General features: G+C 39.9%; 2 protein-coding genes across 2 annotated transcripts in view; both read right to left on the reverse strand.

Annotated features, from left to right (window-relative positions):
* Window positions 1-9,881, reverse strand: part of BTBD8 (BTB domain containing 8) — a 98,821-nt gene extending 88,940 nt beyond the window's left edge. Inside the window, exons 1-2 of the mRNA XM_030759932.2 lie at window positions 9,410-9,881; window positions 5,592-5,786 (exon numbers count right to left, since the gene is read on the reverse strand). Of these exons, the coding sequence (XP_030615792.1) occupies window positions 5,592-5,786; window positions 9,410-9,558 (344 nt within the window). The 5' untranslated portion in view covers window positions 9,559-9,881. The remainder of the gene's footprint in view (window positions 1-5,591; window positions 5,787-9,409) is intronic.
* A 9,277-nt stretch (window positions 9,882-19,158) lies between these two features.
* Window positions 19,159-21,229, reverse strand: LOC111164068 (lysophosphatidylcholine acyltransferase 2B-like). The gene is given in 3 exon segments (XM_089919693.1): window positions 19,159-20,412; window positions 20,415-20,659; window positions 20,661-21,229. Coding segments are annotated over 3 exon segments (1,533 nt in total). The 5' UTR covers window positions 21,071-21,229; the 3' UTR covers window positions 19,159-19,534.
* Between the last annotated feature and the right edge of the window lie 313 nt (window positions 21,230-21,542).

Consider the following 21,542-nt stretch of genomic DNA (forward strand, 5'->3'; position numbering starts at 1 on the left):
TTGTGTTTTAAGGATACCATCAAGAAAGTTAAAAGACGACCCACAAAATGGGAGAAATGTTTGCAAATCATATATCTGATAAGAGACTCATATCTAGAATATATAATTTCCAGAGGCTTCCCTGGTGGCGCAGTGGTTGAGAATCTGCCTGCCAATGCAGGGGACACGGGTTCGAGCCCTGGTTTGGGAAGATCCCACATGCTGCGGAGCAACTAGGTCCGTGAGCCACAACTACTGAGCCTGCGCATCTGTAGCCTGTGCTCCGCAACGAGAGGCCGCAACAGTGAGAGGGCCTCGCACTGCGTTGAAGAGTGGCCCCCGCTTGCTGCAACTAGAGAAAGCCCTCACACAGAAACGAAGACCCAACACACCCAAAAGTAAATAAATAAATTTATTTAAAAAAAAAAAAAAGAATTTACAAAACTCAATAGTGTAAAGACAAATAACCCTATTTCAAACTGGGCAAAGAATGCGAACAGATAGTTCTCCGAAGAAGATATACAAACAACCAATAGGCACATGAAAAGATATTCGACATCACTGTCCATCAGAAGAATGCAAATCAAAACCACAATGAGTTACTGCTTCACACCCACTAGGGTACCTATAATCAAAAAGACATAATAACAAGTGTTGTCAAGAACACAGAGAAACTGGAATCCTCATACATGCTGGTAGGAATGTAAAATGGTGTAGCCAGTTTGGAAGAGTCTGGCAGTTCCTCAAAACGTTGAACATATGACCCAGCAATTCGACTCCTAGGTACATAACACAAGAGAATTGAAAGCATATGTTCACACAAAAACTTGTACATGAATGTTTGTAGTAGAATTATTTATAACTGCCAGAAGGTCAGAACAACTGAAATGTATATCAACTGATGAATGCATAAACACAATTTATATCCATATGTACAGAAAAGAGTTAACACAGGTGGGACTGCTATCTTTTGAAAGACTTGATTGTAAGAGCTGTCCTTGGCTGGTGTCTGGGAACATTATTTCAACAGTGTTCCTAGCATTCTCTAAATGACAAAGGTGGCTCAGCTGTTGTTAGCTTGTGCATTGTTTATACAAATAATATGGTTTAAGCTGAACACATGCTTTCCTTCTAGGAGCCTGGAATATGGGTACACATCAGGCAGGAGACCAACTCCCGGTAAAAACTCTGGGCGTTGAACCTGTAATGAGCCCCCCTGGTTGGCAACATTACAGAGTTGCTGTCATAACTCATTGTAGGAAAATTAAACAAGGCCTGTGTGGCTCCACTGGGAGAGGACCCTTGGAAGCTTGTGTCCTGTTTCCCATGGATTTCACCCCCATGTACCTTTTCCCTTTGCTTCCTTTGTAATAAATCAGAGGCTAGAGTATAACTATATGCTGAGTCTTATGAGTCCTCCTAGTGAATCATCAAACCTGGGAATGGTCTTGGCAACCCTTGATCCATCACACAATGAAATATTCAGCCATAAAAAGGAACGAAGTATTGATAAACAACACAACATGGATGAACCTTGAAAACATCACACCCAGTTTAAAAACCCACATATAAAAGGCCATATACTATAAAAATCCATTTACATGAAATGCCCAGAATAGGCAAAACCATAATGATAGAAAGCAGATTATTGGTTGCCAGGAAGTGGGGGGAGGAGAGAGTGGAAAGTGACTGCTAATGGGTATGGCAATTGCAATTACCAAGAATTAAGTTATTAGAGAAACTGACAATAGTCAATTTCTTTGAGGAATGAAGAGGACTGACCTGGAGGGGTCTATGGATGACTGACCAGTGGTACAGATTGGTAAGATGAGATTCAAAGGTAGGGGGTTTAGGAAGAAGGGAGGGAGAAAGGTCTAGAGGCAGTAATGAAGTTCACAAGTGTTTTAAAATGTACCTGGGGGGAGTTCCCTGGTGGCCTACTGGTTAGGATTCTGGGCTTTCACTGCTGTGGCCTAGGTTCAATCCCTGGTTGGGGTACTAAGATCCTGCAAGCCATGTGGCAACAACAAAAAAGCTACCTGGGAATTTAGGTTTATTCAGGTATGGTGAGGCCAACTGATCAGGAGATGATTACCAGTGAATAGACAGTTTACAACTTACAGTTCACAAGAGGAATGGGGAATACCATGCCAGGTAGGGCCACATGGGGATGTCTCTCTATTTAGAGACAAAACAGGGAGGGCAAAGCATAGGCAAAAGTGGTTTTTGTGGGAAGGAATGGGTGGCAAGGTAAACAGCTGAGCAAGTTTAGGATTAAATAGTTTAAGTAATTTGGGGGAGAGGGGGCTCTGTGCTATAAAGGTGGTCTTTAGTTGTCTGGTACCTGGCTCTGGGATGATTAGGGAAGAAGAGTGTTGCCTTCTAGAGTATAAGAAACAGACAGAAGAGGTGGGTGTAGGAATGGATTCAGGATTACTTGGTTTGCATATCAAAGGCATGCTCAGGGAATCAGCTAACTCTGGAAGGGGCAGTTTCTCCCCAGTTAGTGAGGCCCCAGATGCCAAGTTACATATATATATAGTTAATATTACAAGACACCTATTCCACCCACTTCAGCCCTACTAGTGTAAGGGATGTGGGAGAGAAAATAGCCACCACCTGAGAAAGCTGTGGGGGAAATGGAATCTTTTATACTGTGCTGCTGTTCTATGTGTTTACTTGATTGACATTTTATACTAGCATTTCCCAGTTATTGATGTTAAATTGAAAATTTAAAGGTCTTCCCTTTTTTCCTTCCTTTACACACACACATGCACACACACACACACAAACATGCACACACAACTATAATGTGGTAAGTCTTAGGAAATCAAAGATTTTTATTGAATTTTAATCATGAGGTCATAAAGCAGGAACTACTTTCCAGTGCCAATCATTTGAGCCATATCTGAAGACACGGTACATAAAAAATTTCTTCGAAGACTGTACTTACTACGCTAACTTAAGTGCATAGCAAAGGACCCTACAATAAGTAGCAATATGGCAGAATACTTCAGAATCTTTATTGGTTATTTAAAGAGAAGGATGCGTGTTGAAGATACTTATAAGGACTGCATTTCATACAATAAAAATTTTTAAATCTATGTTATCAGAATTTTTACTAAAAAATGTTATCTCAATACTCCACATTATAATCCTCTCCTTATGCTTTATATTAACACAGAGAAATTTCAATACGATCTGCCTTTTAAAAAAGGGGGAGGTATATCACAAGCACTTTCTATACGCAAGACACTGATGAGATAACACTGGGAATGCTCACATCGATGAGATGATCTAATCTCAAGGAGCTTACATAACCACAGACATATTTCACTAACCTAACACAAAACAGAATGTGATTAAGTGCTTAAAACAGAGGACTGTGAAGTGCTAGGAAGCACAAAGCCATTTACTCCAACGTCCTTGTTCTAAATATGAGAAAATTAAGGCTCAAAGAAATCATAAAACAAGGTAATGCACAGCCAGAAGGCATATCTCTGTCTTGTTGCCAAGTCCAGTGCTTCCTCCACTCTACCATACTGTCTCTCATTCAATCTTTTTTTCTAATACTTTTAAAGACAACAAATAAAGGATAACATTAATGTAATTTCTCTTTCTCTAATATATAAAAATTTGACTTTTCCCAAGCGTCTTTTTCTAAACATACACTCAATAGCTGGAGAAATGTATAATATCAACGGGCTACTACTATGAATAATACTTATAATGTATTCAGTGTTTACTATATCTCAGGTCACTGTGCTAAGTGCTTCATAAGCATCTAATTTAACCCTCACAACAATGCTATGAGGTATGTCCATTTTTCAGGTGAGGAAACTAATGTAAGTGATCAGTCCAAGTTCACTCAGTTAGAAATGGTAGACCTGGCTTGACCACAGAGCCTACTCTACAACAAAGCCACTATACCACCTACTAGAAAAACAAAAGTGTGTATTTTAAAATTGATGGTTGGAACTCAGTGATGAACCTATTATGATCTATACTGGAAAATGATAATGATTTTCTAAATTGCACTTAAAGTATTTGTTTAAATTATAGTATGTCATACTGTTCTTACAAACAGAGGAAGCCAAGGTTACCCATTTTTCTGTTTATGCTTATTGGAGCTTCATATAAGAAACTCTGAAATAATAAAAACAGATCATTCAAGCAACTGTCAGAGCATAAAATGAAGAAAAATACACCAAATCACACACATATACTTAAAGTTTAATTATCCAAAAAGAATTTTCAACATTAAAGTCAACATGATTTTGATTATAGGCAAAAAGTATGGCAGCAAATAACTAAAAGACTAGCATCTAAAAAATACCTAGGATTCAGGACATAAAAACACAAAAATCCAACTCTGATTTCTCATAAAAGTTAAAATGATAATTGGCACTGGCATTAAGGACAGACATACAGACCAATGGAAAAGAATTTAGAGACCGGAAATAAACCCTAATGTTTATGTGTGTATTAGTCAGCTTGGGCTGCCACAACAAAAATCATAGACTGGTGGCTTAAACAACAGAATTTTATTTCTTACAGTTCTGGAGGCTGGACATCAAGATCAGATGCCATCATGGTGGGGTTCTGGTAAGAACTCTCTTCGTGGCTTGCAGTCAGTCACCTTCTCACTGTACCCTCACATGGCAGAGAAAGAGAGAGAACGAGCTCTCTGGTGTCTCTTCTTATAAGGGCACTATTCCTATCATGAGGTCCCATCTAAAGCTAATTTACTTCCCAAAGGCACAATCTCCAAAGAGCATCACATTAGGAAGTAAAGCTTCAACATACGAATTTTCAAGGGAAACAATTCAGTCCATAGCAATGGGCAACTGATTTTCAACAAGGCTGTACAGACAATCCAATGGAGAAGGAATAGTCTCTCCAAAAATAGTACTGGGACAACTAGATATTCACACACAAAAGAATAAAGTCGGTCCCCTTCCTTACATTATACAACAAAACTAACTCAAAATGGATCACAGACCTAAATATAAGAGTTAAAAGCATAAACCCAAAAAATTCATAGAAGAAAGTATAAGAATAACTCTTTGTGACCCTAGAATAGGCAATGGTTTCTTATCTACAATAGCAGGAGTACAAGTGACAAAAGAAAATTAGATAAACTAGGCTACATTAAAAAATCTAAAACTTTTGTGTTATAAATGACACCATCAAGAAAGTGAAGACAACCCACTGATTGGGAGAAAATGTTTGCAGATCATATGTCTGATAAGAGCCTAATATCCAGAATACATAAAGATCTCCTATAACTCAATGATATAAAGACAAATAATCCAATTGAAAAATGGACAAAGGATGTGAATAGACAGTTCTCTAAAGCAGATATATTTCTCCTCTCTCAGGATCAATCTCAAGCAGAAATTAGCCTCTCCTAATACTAAGCCTCAAAGACTCTAATACTAATACTTAGCCTCTACTAACACTAATTACTGAGATAATATGGAATTTAAGTTAGAAGGTTATAAAATAGATATGAAAATACATGAAATAAAAACACACACATATGTTTAAAAAATAAGCAATTACATACTAGATTTAAATATAAGAGAAAAAAAGATGAAGAAAGCACTTACTGTAAAAATATTCTAAATTCTGAAGCTTCAAAGTTCTCCACAGCAACAGGTTCATGATTTGTTAAGTTATTTGTATGTCCAACAGTATGAAAATAGAAATCAGGAACCCTTGCTAAAAGGACTGCTTTGTGTGCTTTGAACAAAGTACAACCTATTGAGAAAGTAACATCTGTATGGACTTCTTCTCTTAGAAGCCTATAAGGAATAAAAAGGAACCATAGTTTAATTAGTTAATTAATTAAACTAATTAATTATACACAGTTAATATATAATATGCCCATTTTTATAAAATAAGCTTTAAAAATAACAGATAGGGCTTCCCTGGTGGCGCAGTGGTTGAGAGCTGCCTGCCGATGCAGGGGACACGGGTTCGTGCCCCGGTCCGGGAAGATCCCACATGCCGCGGAGCGGCTGGGCCTGTGAGCCATGGCCGCTGAGCCTGCGCGTCCAGAGCCTGTGCTCCGCAACGGGAGAGGCCACAACAGTGAGAGGCCCGCGTACCGAAAAAAATTTTTTAAAAAACACATAAACTAAAAATACAGAGATAACAAAATAAAGTTAGTATGAAAATGAGTTTATTCTCAGTTCATCCAAAGAACATTGTCTAACATTGGTTTAGAAGGCAATTTTCTAAAATTTATAATGAAAACAAAGGTAATTACACTAAAAGAGTAAGACTATTTTTTCAAAAAATATCTTTTCCTTTTAATTCCTTCTACCAATAAAATTTATCTCCTGCTACTTATGTTGATTTTCCTTTATAATGTATGTACTTTAGATTTATTTTGGAAAGAGAACACAAAGTAATGTGATTGTTGACTATTGAATCAATTTTTTAAAATCTTACTAAAACTGAAGCCAAAAAAGTAAACAGTCAACACCACCAGCAAACCACACGCAATAACAGACAATCCAGTCTAGAAACTGGTACGCTGTACTTTGACTACTGTTAAATACCAAGTCTGAAATGCAGGCTTGGCTATCAAGAATGTGACATTTAAGCCCTTTTCCATTGCCCACCCCACAAAATATAGAACTATGCTCTAATCTATTATTAAAACGATGGACTCGAGGAAAGCCCATTCAAATCCCTTTACTAATGTTAGGACATAGTTATGGTAAAGCTCACATGTAAGGTGATAGAAGAACAGAAATGAGCATCATAATAGAAACTGTCACAATGCTTTTTCTGTGTGGTAACTATATATTTCTGCTCTGTAAATGTTAAATAGTACTTCATATAGTATAACATTATCATCAGCAAGTTACGTATTCTCAGAGGACTTCTGTATTGCAGGATATAACTGGCAATCACACTAGTACACTACAGGAGGTCCAAGTATGGATAAAGATATCCATTACAGTGAAAGCTTAGAATGTTGCCACTGACACTCACTCCCCCAAGACCCAGTTAATGGCTCCTTCCTCTGATCCCTCCGTACATACCTCTATCACAGCACTTCTGTCACTGTATCATTATTATTTTTATAATAATAAAATTATATTATTTTAATATAACTAAAATATATTATATTCAGACAATGAACTCTCCAAAGGCAAAAACTGTACCTTCATTAGACAGCAAGAGCTCAATATCTGCTTTCTTGGATTTGGCTGTATTTTACCCTAAACAAAACAAATGCTTCAGAGCACAAGACTTTCAGAACCTTGGAAACAATGAGCGAATAGATGCATTTTAGTCAATATTTTAATCAATAAATTATTTCATAAGCGATTGTTAAAGTTATACAAGAATGTATTGGTCTCCCAAACATTAATAAAAACTCAAATTGTACAAACACAAATACACCATTTATTCCTCCTTCCCACCCACCTTCTACCCATCCCCCACTTCTCCCCAAGTGAATAAACAAGCATTGCAGCTGGTAGTCATACAACTGTCACTAGGGAATCTGCCTTGTTCATAATAGATGCTCATGAGTATTCGTCAAATAAAAAAAAAGTTAATGTTTTAAAAAATGTTAATGTGAAAATACAGTGCTTTTTATTTTATAAAACTACCTGTATCAGTTATAAGCATATCTTGTTATCTGTTACAAGTAACAATATCTGACTCGGACCTGCTTAAACATTAAGGAGGGTTTTATTGGCTCATCTCATAATAAACTCTAGAGGAAGGATAGGCTGGAGCAAAGGCTCAAGGCCCAGCTTCTTTCCATCTTATTTCTCTGTCACCTACTGTATTCACCTATCTAAAGCATTTTAGACTGCTGATTAAACCCAATTCTCACTAAAAATTTACTGAGCATGTACCATGTATGAAGCACTGGGGACATAAAGGGGCCTAAAGCATTGTATCTGCACTCAAGGAGTTTGTAGAAGAGTATGGCTGGGTGAGTATATGAGATTTTTTAGTTGTTTAAAAAAAAACACAAAAACACTTTTTCTTGTAACAGGAACTTGGGACTTCAGGATCCTATCCTTTCATTGCTGCTAGGATGAGGATAAATTGTTCACCTACTATACTTATGACCTCATTTTCTTTATATAAATTAGATGTATTATCTTCTTTAAATTCATGACACTTCGAGGCTCACAATACAGCCAGAAGAATAGAGCCACTGAAGAGGAGTTCCTCATCCTTAGAGATTCATCCTAGAAACAGAACAACTTCACTCTCATTTTTTTTTAATGTTGTACATCAATTCCCCCAGTGGTGGAGACAAGGCAGAATCTCTCATAGACAGGCCCAAATTAAAAGGAAATTTTTTTGCTTTATAAAGTTCAGTTTATAACTGGTGGAGCCTTAAGTGTGGGCAACAGTAAGCACTTTTTAAATGTAGAATGCTGCACAACTGTTATTAATAGTAATTATGTTTACACTAGTTCAATAGTTCTCAAAGTGTGACCCAGGCCAGCAGCATCACCTGGGACCTTGCTAGAAATGCAAAAATCTCACGCCCCATCCCAGGCCAACTGTATCAGAATTAAGGTCTGGGTGGGTCTCAGTAAATCTAAGCTCTCCAGTTGATTCTGATGCACACTAAAGTTCAAGAATCAATGTTTTGGTGGAAATGGAAACTAGCTAGGGAATATTTCTAAGCTTCATTTTCTTTTATAAACTGAGATGACGTTCCTGGATTCACTATAGCCTGAGTTAAGCTTCACAACAACTCTCCATTTGCTACAGTCCTCATGGGAACTGGGAATTGCTGGGAGTTGCTGCGGGCTGTAGAGTATTCTAGGAGGAGAGGGGAAGCCAGGTTGCGATCAGGAAGTATTTCTACGAAAGCATTTCTGCTAAATCGTTTAAAGAGCGCTCAGAAGAAACAGACCTCCAACGCTCCAGTAATCTGATCCATTTTTACTCATTCTAAATACTCAAAAAAAATTTTTAAAATAAATATAAAAATATATATATATATAAAATAAATATAAAAAATAAATATAAAAAATATATATCTAATTGTATCATTTTTCTTAGAATTGTTTGAGCTTATAAAAAGTTGTGTAAGTTTCAGGACCACGAAACCTGTATCCACCCCGATATTAGCGGGTCTTTCAAGACTTAAGCCTACCCGTGTTACAGTATTTTGGCATAAACTGGTGCTGCACAGAACTATGATGGTAATTTTGGTTTTCTTCTTGAATCTGGTACGTGGTCTCCGAGGTGCTCTGGATTGGTTATAAGGGCGAAAGAACCCGCTTTGTAGTGAGGAGACAAGTGAGCGTCCTGCAGTGGCCTGAGGTGAGGAGGACAAAGCAGGGAGGGATGGAGAAACCGAGGAGCCACAGTTTCTGGTACGGAGGTGGGCGCCTTAAGAACCGAAGCAGCCTGAGTTCCCGCCTCCTCCTACCTGAGCAGATCCTGGCTGAGCTGCTCCGACACCATCGCCTTCAGCCGGCGCCGCTCACTGGGCCCCTTCCTTTGCAAGCCCTTACTGCAAACTCCAGGGGACTCCAGAAGTACCACGGGGGCCACGCTATCCTCCCCACGGCGGGCCATGTTCCACAAAGGTACGGCGGCGCCGCGCAGGCCCGGTACAGGGTCTCACTTCCCCGCCTCTGGAAGAAACGGTTGTTTCATACCGAAAGCTCTGCTCTTACCCGAATCCGCCCCCTAAAGGAAAATGCTGATACCTCTCGTCTGTTTGTTGACGGTCCCTTATGACTGCCAAACCTCAGTCCCGGAGAATCTCGGAGACCCGGCCAGCGCCGGCACGTGACCCGGGGGGGTGTGCGCAGGCGTAGTACCTCTGTTTAACTCCACCAGCAGGCGCTCCGCGCAGCACTGCCCAGGGAGCCAATTGTTCCGCGGAGCTAACTAGGTCTGCGCTTTATCCCTGTCCCTCTGCTTTCCAGTTGGTGCTAACCAGTCATTTAAATAAATGTTTTATCGAGAACTGAGTTCAAATCAACCAGTGCAGCCTTTCAGCACTTTGTCTTCCTGGTGTCAGCGCTTTTTTTAGCAGGAAAGACAAGTTCACTAGACCTTTACTGCGGCGAGTCACACTCCTTCACTTACTGCTTTGGGCAAGAAAAATTGGGGGTGTGAGGGGCGCGGGAAGAACTTCGTAAAATCAGCAGGAGTTACAACACTCCAGAGCCCCCTGCAAAGGGTATGGTATAATGTCTAGAAGACCCCTTCCCCTTTTAATCCAGGGAGTGGCTCACATAACTGCTCTTGGACTTAAGCAGAGAAATGTCAGTTATATTCCCCCACTTTGCATATAAAGCTATAAAAGTTATGAGGTGGAAGAAAGGAAGTAATGTTGTAGGGCTAGAGTCTTTAATTGAGCAAGGAATTGGGTGGATTGATGAGCTATAGAATTTTGAAAATTTGGTGTGGAGAAAAGAGCTGGAGCGAAATTACTTAAAAAGTCTTTTGGTTTTTTATTTGATTACTTCTTCCAAAGGAAGAAGATTCAATCCTTCTGCATCATTCAGAAGCTCTGCACAAGGTAAAAAGTACATACTAATTGCTTGGAAAATATATGAATATTGTACCAGAAGATTGGCCAAGTAGTAGCCATTTCTTCAAATAATGACCTTCTCAATTGTTCAGACACCTTAGTTATGAATATACTGGATAATTGATTTTTAATCATTCCTATAGAAAAGAGGAGTGTCAAAGATAATATGATAGTTAATATTTATTGAGTGCTTTTTAGGTGAGAAAGCTGCTCTACCTGCTTTCTATGTATGTATTAACTCAATTAATCCTCACAACCACCATTTAGGTTGGTAATGCTATGAGCCCAATTACAGATGAGGAAGTTGAGGCATGAGAGGCTAGATAACTTGGTCAAGGTCACACAGCCAGTAAGTGGTGATCTAGGTATTAAAACCCAGACAGTTCAGTAAAAGATTCTTTCCCTCCAAAGTCCTGTAATACTTCTACCATGCCCCTTTATCAGCTGATGAAGCAAAAATTAGGCTACTCTCTGGTTGGGAATGGATGACAGATGGTTTCTGGTCCATGTAAATTTTTTTTTTTTTTTGTGGGCCCTCTGGTGTGAGGTCACTCCCGCCTGGTTCCCCCCCTTTGTGATGTGGTCCCTCTGGTGTGAGGTGGTTCCTGCTGGGTGCCTCATCCCCTTGGTGATGTGGGCCCTCTGGTGTGAGGTCACATCTGCTGGGTTCCTCACCTTTTTATGATGTGGGCCCTTTGGTGTGAGGTGGTTGGTCCATGTAAATTTAATTCTCTTAAATTACCTTAGGCAGCTTTGTGAAGTAATTAAAGTACCCTCTTAAAAAACAAAACAAAAAAATAGTTTTAGGGCTTCCCTGGTGGTGCAGTGGTTGGGAGTCCTCCTGCCGATGCAGGGGATGCGGGTTCGTGCCCCGGTCCGGGAGGATCCCACATGCCGCGGAGCGGCTGGGCCCGTGAGCCATGGCCGCTGGGCCTGCGCATCCGGAGCCTGTGCTCCACAGCGGGAGAGGCCACAGTGGTGAGAGACCCGCGTACTGCAAAAAAAAAAAAAAGTTTTATTGATGCTTCACATTTCCACCATTAGAGATTTTTTACTTAAAACATTATTTCTATTTTAATTAATTTATATCTGTAATCATTTACACCTTAATGTGAGTGAAATTATCAAAAATTTTTTCCTCAAAGGCTTTATGATCAGGAACACTAGAAAGTCCTGGGAAGCTAGCAACAGGAGCTCTGAAGGTAAACACTGCTAAATCCATAATTTTATTTAGGGTTGGCCTTAACTGTGATCCTTATGTGTGAAATAAAAGTTTAGGTAAAATTGCCTTGGAAGGCAAAAAACTCATCTAAGTACTACAATTTCATGAAAAAAAGTGATTCTCTTAGATGTATTTTTTCCTTCTTTAAAAATGTTTTCAAATGAAGCATTTCAAACATACAAAGAAACAAAGAGAGAGGTACAGTGAACCCCGATATACCCATTACCAAAATTCAACAATTATCAAGATTTGGGCATATATGTTGTATCAGTTTTTCTTTCTTTCCTCATCTTTTCTTCCTTTCTTTTTTCCTTCCTTCTTTCCTTCCTCCCTTCCTCCCTCCCTCCCTCCTTTCTATCCTTTCTATCTTTCTTTCTTCCTTTCTTCTTTTCTCTTCCTTCCTTCCTTCCTTCCTTTCTTTCTTTCTTTCCTTCTTCCCTTCCTTCTAAAAATTTTAAAAGTAGAGCCCCAGACACCATTTCATTTTCTCCTATATACTTCAGTTTGCATCACTGAAAACTGTACATTTTCTTACATAACATTACAAAACCATTAATGGTATTCCTTATAAATCGACAATAATTCCATTTACTATGTAGCCTACTGTAAAATTTTCCCAACTGTCCTAAAAATTATGTTTTACAGTTGGTTTGTTTGAATCGGTTTTCAAACAAGATACAAGGTTACCTTTGGTTCTTACATCTCCTGAGTTTCTTCTAATCTCCTGGATTTTCCTTCATGACACTGACATTGTGGCAGAAGCCTGAGCAATTTGAGCTGTAGAGTATGCCACATTTTAAATTTGACTGCTTCTTTTTTTTTTTTTTTTTTTTTGCAGTACGCGGGCCTCTCTGTTGTGGCCTCTCCCGTTGCGGAGCACAAGCTCCAGATGCGCAGGCTTAGCGGCCATGGCTCACGGGCCCAGCCGCTCCACGGCATGTGGGATCTTCCCGGACCAGGGCACAAACCCGTGTCCCCTGCATTGGCAGGCGGACTCCCAACCACTGCGCCACCAGGGAAGCCCTTGACTGCTTCTTTGTAGCATCACGCACTGTGCTCATCTATCCCATATATTTTCTGTAAATGGAAGCTGTTTTTAGAGGCTTGATTATATTCAGTTTCAATTTTTTAGCAAAAAAACCTTTTTTTTTTTTTTTGCGGTACGCGGGCCTCTCTCTGTTGTGGCCTCTCCCATTGCGGAGCACAGGCTCCAGACGAGCAAGGCTCAGCAGCCATGGCTCACGGGCCCAGCCGCTCTGCGGCATACGGGATCTTCCCGGACTGGGGCACGAACCCGTGTCCCCTGCATCGGCAGGCGGACTCCCAACCACTCCCCACCAGGGAACCCCGTGAAAAAAAACTTTTATAAGTGGTATATTAGTTTTCTATTGCTGCTTTAACAAATTACCACAAACTTAGTGGCTTAAAAACAACACACTTATTTTTACTTTCAATTCTATAGGTTGGAAGTCCCACATAGATCTCACTGGGCTAAAATTCCACTTTGGGCCGGGCTGCATCCCCTTCTGAAGGCTTGAGGGGAGAGCTTCCTTGCCTTTTCCAGCTTCTCAAGGCTGCCCACATTCCTCAGTTCTCATCTCCGCTTCTCCAACTTCAAAGTTAACAGGTTGAATCCTCCTCACATTGCATCATTCTGAACTCTTCTTCTCCTTCCTTCTTCCCTCTTTTAAGAACTGTTGTGATTACTGGGGACCAAGTGGATAATCCAGGATAATCTCCTTTTTTTTTAAGGTCAGCTAATTAACAACCTTAATTCCATCTGCAACCTTAATTCCCCTGCCATGTAACCTAACATATTCACAGATTCTGGAATTAGGACATAGACATCTTTGGGGGCAGGAGGAGTAGGCATTATTCTGCCTCCCACAAGCAGTAATTCATTTTGAATCCTGTCAGAAGGCACATAATCTTTGGTTATCCCCATTTTAATGTTGTTAAAATGTATCATTAATTTTCATCTGATAGTTTTATCTGTTGATAACTCTTACTTTAATCAATTAACTAGGGATTACAAAATGATTTTATAATTCTATCATTCTTTCTACATTTATTTGCTAGAAATTTGCTGGAAATCTTCTGTAAAGAAGAATTTTCCCTCATCAATGAGAAATACTGGATATCCAGAAATACATTTCACACTGCAAAGGCAGGATAAATGCTTAATTCTCTTATTTAAATTATCCTTTTATCAAAGGCCCACTCATATTATGGAAGGTAATCTGCTTTACTCAAAGTCTACTCATTTAAATGTTAATCTCATCTAAAAAATACCTTCACATCTAGAATAATGACTGACCAAATATCTGGGTACCATGCCCTAGCCAAGTTGGCATAAGTTTAGAAAATACTCTTCTCCTCTTGTGTATCTCCTTTACTCTCACATCACTGTCACACTCACAGTATTTCTGACACCAAATGTGGGGGGGGGTTTACACACACCTAGCAATTCTGTGACACCAGATGGATGTCAGGCAATTTAACTCAATTCTGACACTATCTATGTGGAGACAGCATCCGATCCAACAGGTTCAAGGCTCGGTCCCACAAGACTGCTCCTCCTTCAGTTGCCAATTGCAACGCCAGGTTGTTACTATGGTTCTAACCAATCATCTAGAAATATAAGGTTCCCGCAGTCCTATCCTTGGGTTCAATTAATTTGCTAGAGCAGCTCACAGAACTCAGGGGAACTGACTTACTTACTGTTTGCCTGTTTATTATAAAAGGATACGATAAATGATGCAAGTAAGCATCCAGTTGAGAGAGGAAAAGTATTGGGTGGGCCAAAAAGGTTTGTTCATTTTTTCCTGTAAGATGGCTCTAGTAGCACTTAGTTGTCTTTATCATTTGAAACAATTTTGTTAGATTGTATGTGACAGCTGTCATATCAGCGTGCATTTAAAAAAAGACCTATCAAAATTGGTGAATTTTTGTGTAGCCATTTTAATATTGAAGATAGAAGAAAAAAAGCAACATTTTCAGCATATTATGCTTTATTATTTCAAGAAAGGTAAAAATGCAACTGAAACACACAAAAAAATTGTGCAGTGTATGGAGAAGGTGCTGTGACTGACTGAACACATCAAAAGTGGTTTGTGGGGACTTCCCTGGTGGCACAGTGGTTAAGAATCCACCTGCCAATGCAGGGGACACGGGTATGAGCCCTGGCATGGGAGGATCCCACATGCCGCGGAGCAGCTAACCCGGTGCACCACAACTACTGAGCCTGCGCTCTAGAACCCACGAGCCACAACTACTGAGCCCACATGCCACAACTACTGAAGCTCACGTGCCTAGAGCCCGTGCTCCGAAACAAGAGAAGCTACTGCAATGAGAAGCCCACTCACCGCAATGAAGAGTAGCTCCCGCTCAACACAACTAGAGAAAGCCTACGCACAGCAATGAAGAACCAACGCAGCCAAAAATAAATAAATAAATAAATTAATTATTTTTAAAAAAGTGGTTTGCGAAGTTTCGTGCTGGAGATTTCTCGCTGGATGATGCTCCATGGTCAGATAGACCAGTTGAAGCTGACAGTGATCAAATCGAGACGTTAATTGAAAACAATCGTTATACCACGCGGGAGGTAGCCAACATACTCAAAATATCCAAATCAAGCACTGAGAATCATTTGCACCACCTTGGTTATGTTCATCGCTTTGATGTTTGGTTTCCACATAAGTTAAGCGAATAAACCCTTCTTGACCATATTTCCACATGTGATTCTCTACTGAAACATAACAAAAACGTTCCGTTTTTAAAACAAATTGTGACGGGTGATGAAAAGTGGATACTGTACAATAATGTGGAAAGGAAGAGATCGTGGGGCAAGCGAAATGAACCACCACCAACCACACTAAAGACTGGTCTTCATCCAAAGAAGGTGATGTATATATGGTGGGATTGAAAGGGAGTCCTCTATTATGAGCTTCTTCTGGAAAACCAAACGATTAATTCCAACAAGTACTGCTCCCAGTTAGACCAACTGAAAGCAGCACTCGACAGAAACATCCAGAATTAGTCAACAGAAAATGCATAATCCATCAGGATAACCAAGACCGCATGTTTCTCTGATGATCAGGCAAAAACTGTTACAGCTTGGCTGGGAAGTTCCGATCCATCTGCCGTATTCACCAGACATTGCACCTTCAGATTTCCATTTATTTCGGGCTTTACAAAATTCTCTTAATGGAAAAAATTTCAATTCCCTGGAAGACTGTAAAAGGCACCTGGAACAGTTCTTTGCTCAAAAAGATAAAAAGTTTTGGGAAGATGGAATTATGAAGTTGCCAGAAAACTGGCAGAAGGTTGAATATGTTGTTCAATAAAGTTCTTGGTAAAAATGAAAAATCTTTTATTTTTACTTAAAAACCGAAGGTACTTTTTGGCCAATCCAATATGTAGGAAGGGGCATGGAGTTTCCATGCCCTCTCCAGGGTGTGCCACTCTCCCAGAACCTCCATGTGTTCACCAACCCAGAAGCTCTCCAAAATCCATAGTTTGAAGATTTTTATGGAGGCTTCATCCTATAAGCCTGACTGATCATTAACTGTATTTCCAGCCCCTCTAACCCTCTAGAGAATGGAAGGGTGAAGATTCCAAACTTCTAATCATGAGTTGATTTCTGGTGACCAGCCCCAATCCAGGAGCCCACCAAGAGTCATCGCATTAGAACCATCACAGTGTCAAAGTATGCATATTTAAATAACAAAAACGTAAAGAAACACAAGAAGTGAAACTATAAAAGTCAGGAAAGCAGTTTAAATTTGGGAGGAAGAAAGAGGTTGTAATTATGATTGGGGGCATAGAGGAACTTATAGGGTGGCTGGAGAAGTTTTAATGTCTTGAGCTGAGTTAGTTGCAACAGTGTTTATCTTAAAACAGATTATATTCATAATATATAATATGTAATAATTATTATTAGCTACGGATTTGTTTGGTATAGTTTTTAACTGTAAGCACTTTACAATAAAAAGGTTATTTTAAGTGTTACCTGTTACAGATAGAGAACTAATGGTTACCATAGGGGAGAGGGAAGGGGGTTGCAGTTAGGGGTAGGGGATTAAGAGGTACACTATTATGTATAAAATAAGCTACAAGGATATACTGTATAACACAGGGAACATAGCCAATATTTTATAATAACTATAAATGGAGTATAACCTTTAAAAATTGTGAATCACTATATTGTACACTTGTAACTTATATAATGTTGTACATCAACTATACTTCAATAAAAAAGTGTTATATATTAAAGAGGGTTTAAATAAAGCAGTGTTTAACATTTTGCGGTTAAAAGGTAGAATATAATGAAGTAATGACCCTGACATTTTGTATAGCTCACTATCTAATTAGAGATAATTTCAAACTTCAGTGAATATTTGAGTAATAGTACCCTTGTTTGAGTAAAGATACATCTTGGTAACTATTTTTAAGTGAAAATCTCTTAGTTAAATGAATAATTTCCATTACCTTTAAAAAATCATTGTATTTGAATTACATATGCATGCATTATTATCATGGGACTATCAAGCTGGGGGGTTGTTACAGAATGAATTATTTGTGTCCTCCCAAAATTCATATGTGGAAACCTAATCCCCAGTGTGATGGTATTTGGAGGTGGGGCCTTTAGGAGATGACCAGGTCTCAAGGGTGGAGTCCTCATAAAAGGGATTAGTACCCTTATAAATTAGACCCCAGGGAATACCCTGGTGGTCCAGTGGTTAGGACTCTGCACTTTCACTGCTAAGGGTGCAGGTTCGATCCCTGGCTGGGGAACTAAGATTCCACAAGCAGCACTGAGCAGCCAAAAATAAAAAATAAAAAAATATATAAATAAATAGAGACCCCAGAGAACTCCCTCTGCCCCTTCTGCAAGGTAAGCCCACAGTGAGAAAACATCTATGAATTAGGAAGCAGGGTCTCACCAGACACTGAATCTGCCAGTGCATTGATCTTAGACCTTGCAGCCTCCAGAACTGTGAGAAATAAGTTTTGGTTGTTTAAGCCACCCAATCTATGGTATTTTTGTTATAGCAGCCTGAATGGACTAAAACAATGGGGATTATGAAATATCACTTATCCATCTCCTTTTTTCAGATCAGAACTGCATGGAAATTATTTCAAAATAATATTTGAATTTTTTCTCTCCCTTTCCTTAAGCTTTTTCCATCTGCTCACCTTTCTCCCACTCTTATCTCTTCTTCCTTTCTACTCTTTCAAAATACCAGGAAGCTAACTAATGACCCTTAAGCTTTAGGGGCCCCACTTGTACAAGCCCTTGCAAAGGTCTAGTAGGGTCCCTAGGAATGTGTCTACTTGGGTGTGTTTTTGTAAGGTCTGCATAAGTAAGAGATTTTGGCTACAAGTGATCAAGACTCTTCCCCCTTAGTCATATATCCCCTCATATCTGGTGGCGTTGAGTGGCTGTAGGCATTTTGAGGATTCAGTCACAATGAAGCTGAGTTGGGGCTACAGTAGTTTGGGTTAGCAAGGCATATTTATTTGTTCAAAATCACTTCCACATCTAGATAAGTTGTTACTCCCTGTCCTGGTGTAGGAATGGCTTCTAGGAATACTTCACTGATTCATCCTACAAGGTGACATGAAGGGGTAGGGCTCAAGGTCACATCACTATGTGAAGATTTCTTACAGCAAATGATGCTGGAAGTACATGGATAGTGAAGGAGGTACACAACAGTGAGCAGAAGTTTCATGGGTGCCTAGTCAGAACAAAAGAAATGTTCTCAGTAATGCAAAACATTCGACTATAAACACAAACTTTTTCCTTTTGGTGAGAGTCATACATAACAGAATTTATCAGAATTCCTGTATTTATAACCTATGTTTATTATATTAGCTTTCTTTTCTCATTTCTTTTCTCATGATTTCCCATTCTAAATAATCACTTTTATACCTTAAAAATAAATAAATAAAGGGCAGCTATGCCATATATAAGTGTTTCAATGGTATTCCCAATACTATATCTTCCTGATGTTTATTTTTATTTTGTCTTGTACAATAAGAACATTTGGGCTACTTTGAGAAAGAGCAAGGAAGCATTTATGCAGCAGATCCTTTTTGGAGAGAAGAATAATGGTAACAAAGTATTTATTTATTGCTAGTAGAGCTCTTTTTTTGTTTTTGCGGTACGCAGGCCTCTCACTGTTGTGGCTTCTCCTGTTGCGGAGCACAGGCTCCGGACGCGCAGGCTCAGTGGCCATGGCTCACGGGCCCAGCCGCTCCGCGGTATGTGGGATCTTCCCGGACCGGGGCATGAACCCGTGTCCCCTGCATCGGCAGGCGGACTCTCAACCACTGCACCACCAGGGAAGCCCTAGTAGAGCTCTTAATGAGGTATTTTCTCTGTAAAAATGAGGGAGAGGTGGTGGGCTGTAATATTTCTCTGACCTTAATTTAGCAAAAAGAAGGCCCTTTATTTTACTTCTTTATTTTTCTTACTTTAAGCAGAATAAAGGTACTAACTAGAACCATGCTGGGTGAACAAAGTTATAAGCAGATATTTTTCTACTTTTAGGCCACATTGAAACAAATATACTATCTGAAGAAGAAAGTTAGGTACTATAAAATCAAATTGAAATATATATTCCTTAAGCACATTTTAAATATCATAATTAAGTGCCCAGGCCACTTAGAGTAAAAACTATTGTGTCTTTCCTCAAAGAATAATTTTTATTTCAACCATAGTTTCAACTTGGATGTTAACTTTCACCATTTTCAGGGCTGACTTTAACATCTGAATACAACCATCAAACCTGTACTTGCTGTGGTAATGAATATATATAGGCTGCCTGGAGGTCTAAGTATGAACTAAATAACTTGGCATATCCTGGATGCTTCAGGGCAAAGTTCTTAAAGGTCCTGTATGAAATGTACTCTGAGTTCTGTCCAGCTATCTCCCAAAAGAGTCTGGAAACATCAAGATTTAGCACTCCAAAAGCTGCCCGAAGTATAGCAGCTAACTCCTGTTCGGTTATGAAACCATCATTATCAAGATCAAAAAGCTTAAATGACATGTGCAGAATCTTTTCAGTGTTGGCAGGATTGCATAGGGCAGTCAGACCTATCACATACTCTCTGAAGTCTATGCTGCCATCATTATTCCTGTCGAAGAGGCCAAAAAGTTGTCTCAAGGGCTCTGAAATTGGGAGTTTCAAATAATTCGCCAACTCTGTAATTCCTATCTTCCCTCCTTTTGAGGCAGCTGCAATTGTAGCACATTCATCCAAACACTGATGAATATTATCCGAATCCAACTTTAATTTCTGGCTAATTTTTGTAAATTCAACCAAACCGCCTTCCATGGGTAGTCAAAGGTTACCTGCAGAAATCATCAGTCTGCCATCTTCATAAGTGTGATCTGTCACAGGCACCCCAAGAGCATTGGCCATGATGATCCTCACTGTATTGGCAAAAAGGACGGGGTCTTTTTTTTCTCGGTCATTTGGGATATAAACGGGCATAAACTCAACTTCTACCCTGGTGAAGAGTTGACTCAGGGTCAATATACAGGTCTGGAAGCCTGTAAACCCCTGCCAGGTCCAGGTCACAGTGTCCAGGGTGTTTGGCTACCTGAGCAGCACTGGCTGCACAGGAACACCTGGAGAGAAGGCCCCTAGTTTAAAGTGACCAGACAGCTGCGGTTGGTACACACTCCTTCCAGGAAAATCAGGATCTGTGGCCACTTTCTATCAGATGTCACTGGCCTCAGGATTTCCTCCCGGGTATTCTTCCTCAAATTGGGGTCATCTCAGGTCACAGGCACCGGCTGCGTTGACAGTAAGAATTTCCCAGCCACGGGGATACGCACATTTTGACTCGCAGAGACCACCGAGGGGAACCCTGCTACGACACAGGCGACTGCGTCAAAGAAACGAGTGCGGTGCTGCAACGAAGATGCGGGCCTCGTCTCGGGTTGCCTTTATCCCTTTCACTTTAACCAGGAACCCTGCTGAAAAAAAAGTCACCTGAAACAAGAACTTGAGAGTTGGCTGCACCAGTCTTCTTCTCCAACTCCTGGCGGGCTTGGTTAGTCGAGCACGACGACCTATGGTGGAAAGCGCAGCCACCGGCCAGAGGAAGATGAAGAGGACGGCGATGTAGGACACGCGCACCGGCACCAGCACAGCCCCCATGAGGACGGTATAGGCCCAGCGCCACGCGCTGATGTGCGTCTGCTGCGTGAAGGGGTTGTCCACGGCCGGTGGGTACAGGGACTTGCTTGTGTCTTGGCTGAGGGTGGATTCCAACACCGCAGCCTCGGAGTCTGAGGTGGGCTGTGCCATGAAGCCCACTGTTCCTTAGTCTCAGGACGCCTGTAGCTTGGATCTGGGGGCGGCCCCTGGAGTATACCCCTGCCCCATATTTAAGTGCTCTTTCCGTTCGCACATAATTAGAACTCTTTGAGGCAACTGTGGGTTAATAGACAATGATATATTACCTTTAAAGTAAGAAAAATAAAAAATGATAAATGATGTAACAGGAGAATTAGAATCATATCAACAGCACAATCTTTTTTGCTTTTTGTAAATGGCCTCCTTTTGACATATATGCTTAATAAATTATTTTCACATAATTTCTGAAATTTACATTAAGCATATTTATATACCTACTAAGGATGAATTAAATAGATGAATATTTATTAATCACAATTTTTTAATTTAAATGCCATTACCAGTCAAGTTTACTTACAGTGAGATGCTTTGGCAGTTGGTAAGTCAAATTCATTTACTCTTCCTACAAATGGATCTCTTTATG

The sequence above is a fragment of the Delphinapterus leucas genome, chromosome 1 (assembly GCF_059928025.1).
Source record: "Delphinapterus leucas isolate spDelLeu-1000000601 "Yukka" chromosome 1, BTC_Dleu_Yukka2, whole genome shotgun sequence".
Taxonomy (NCBI): domain Eukaryota; kingdom Metazoa; phylum Chordata; class Mammalia; order Artiodactyla; family Monodontidae; genus Delphinapterus; species Delphinapterus leucas.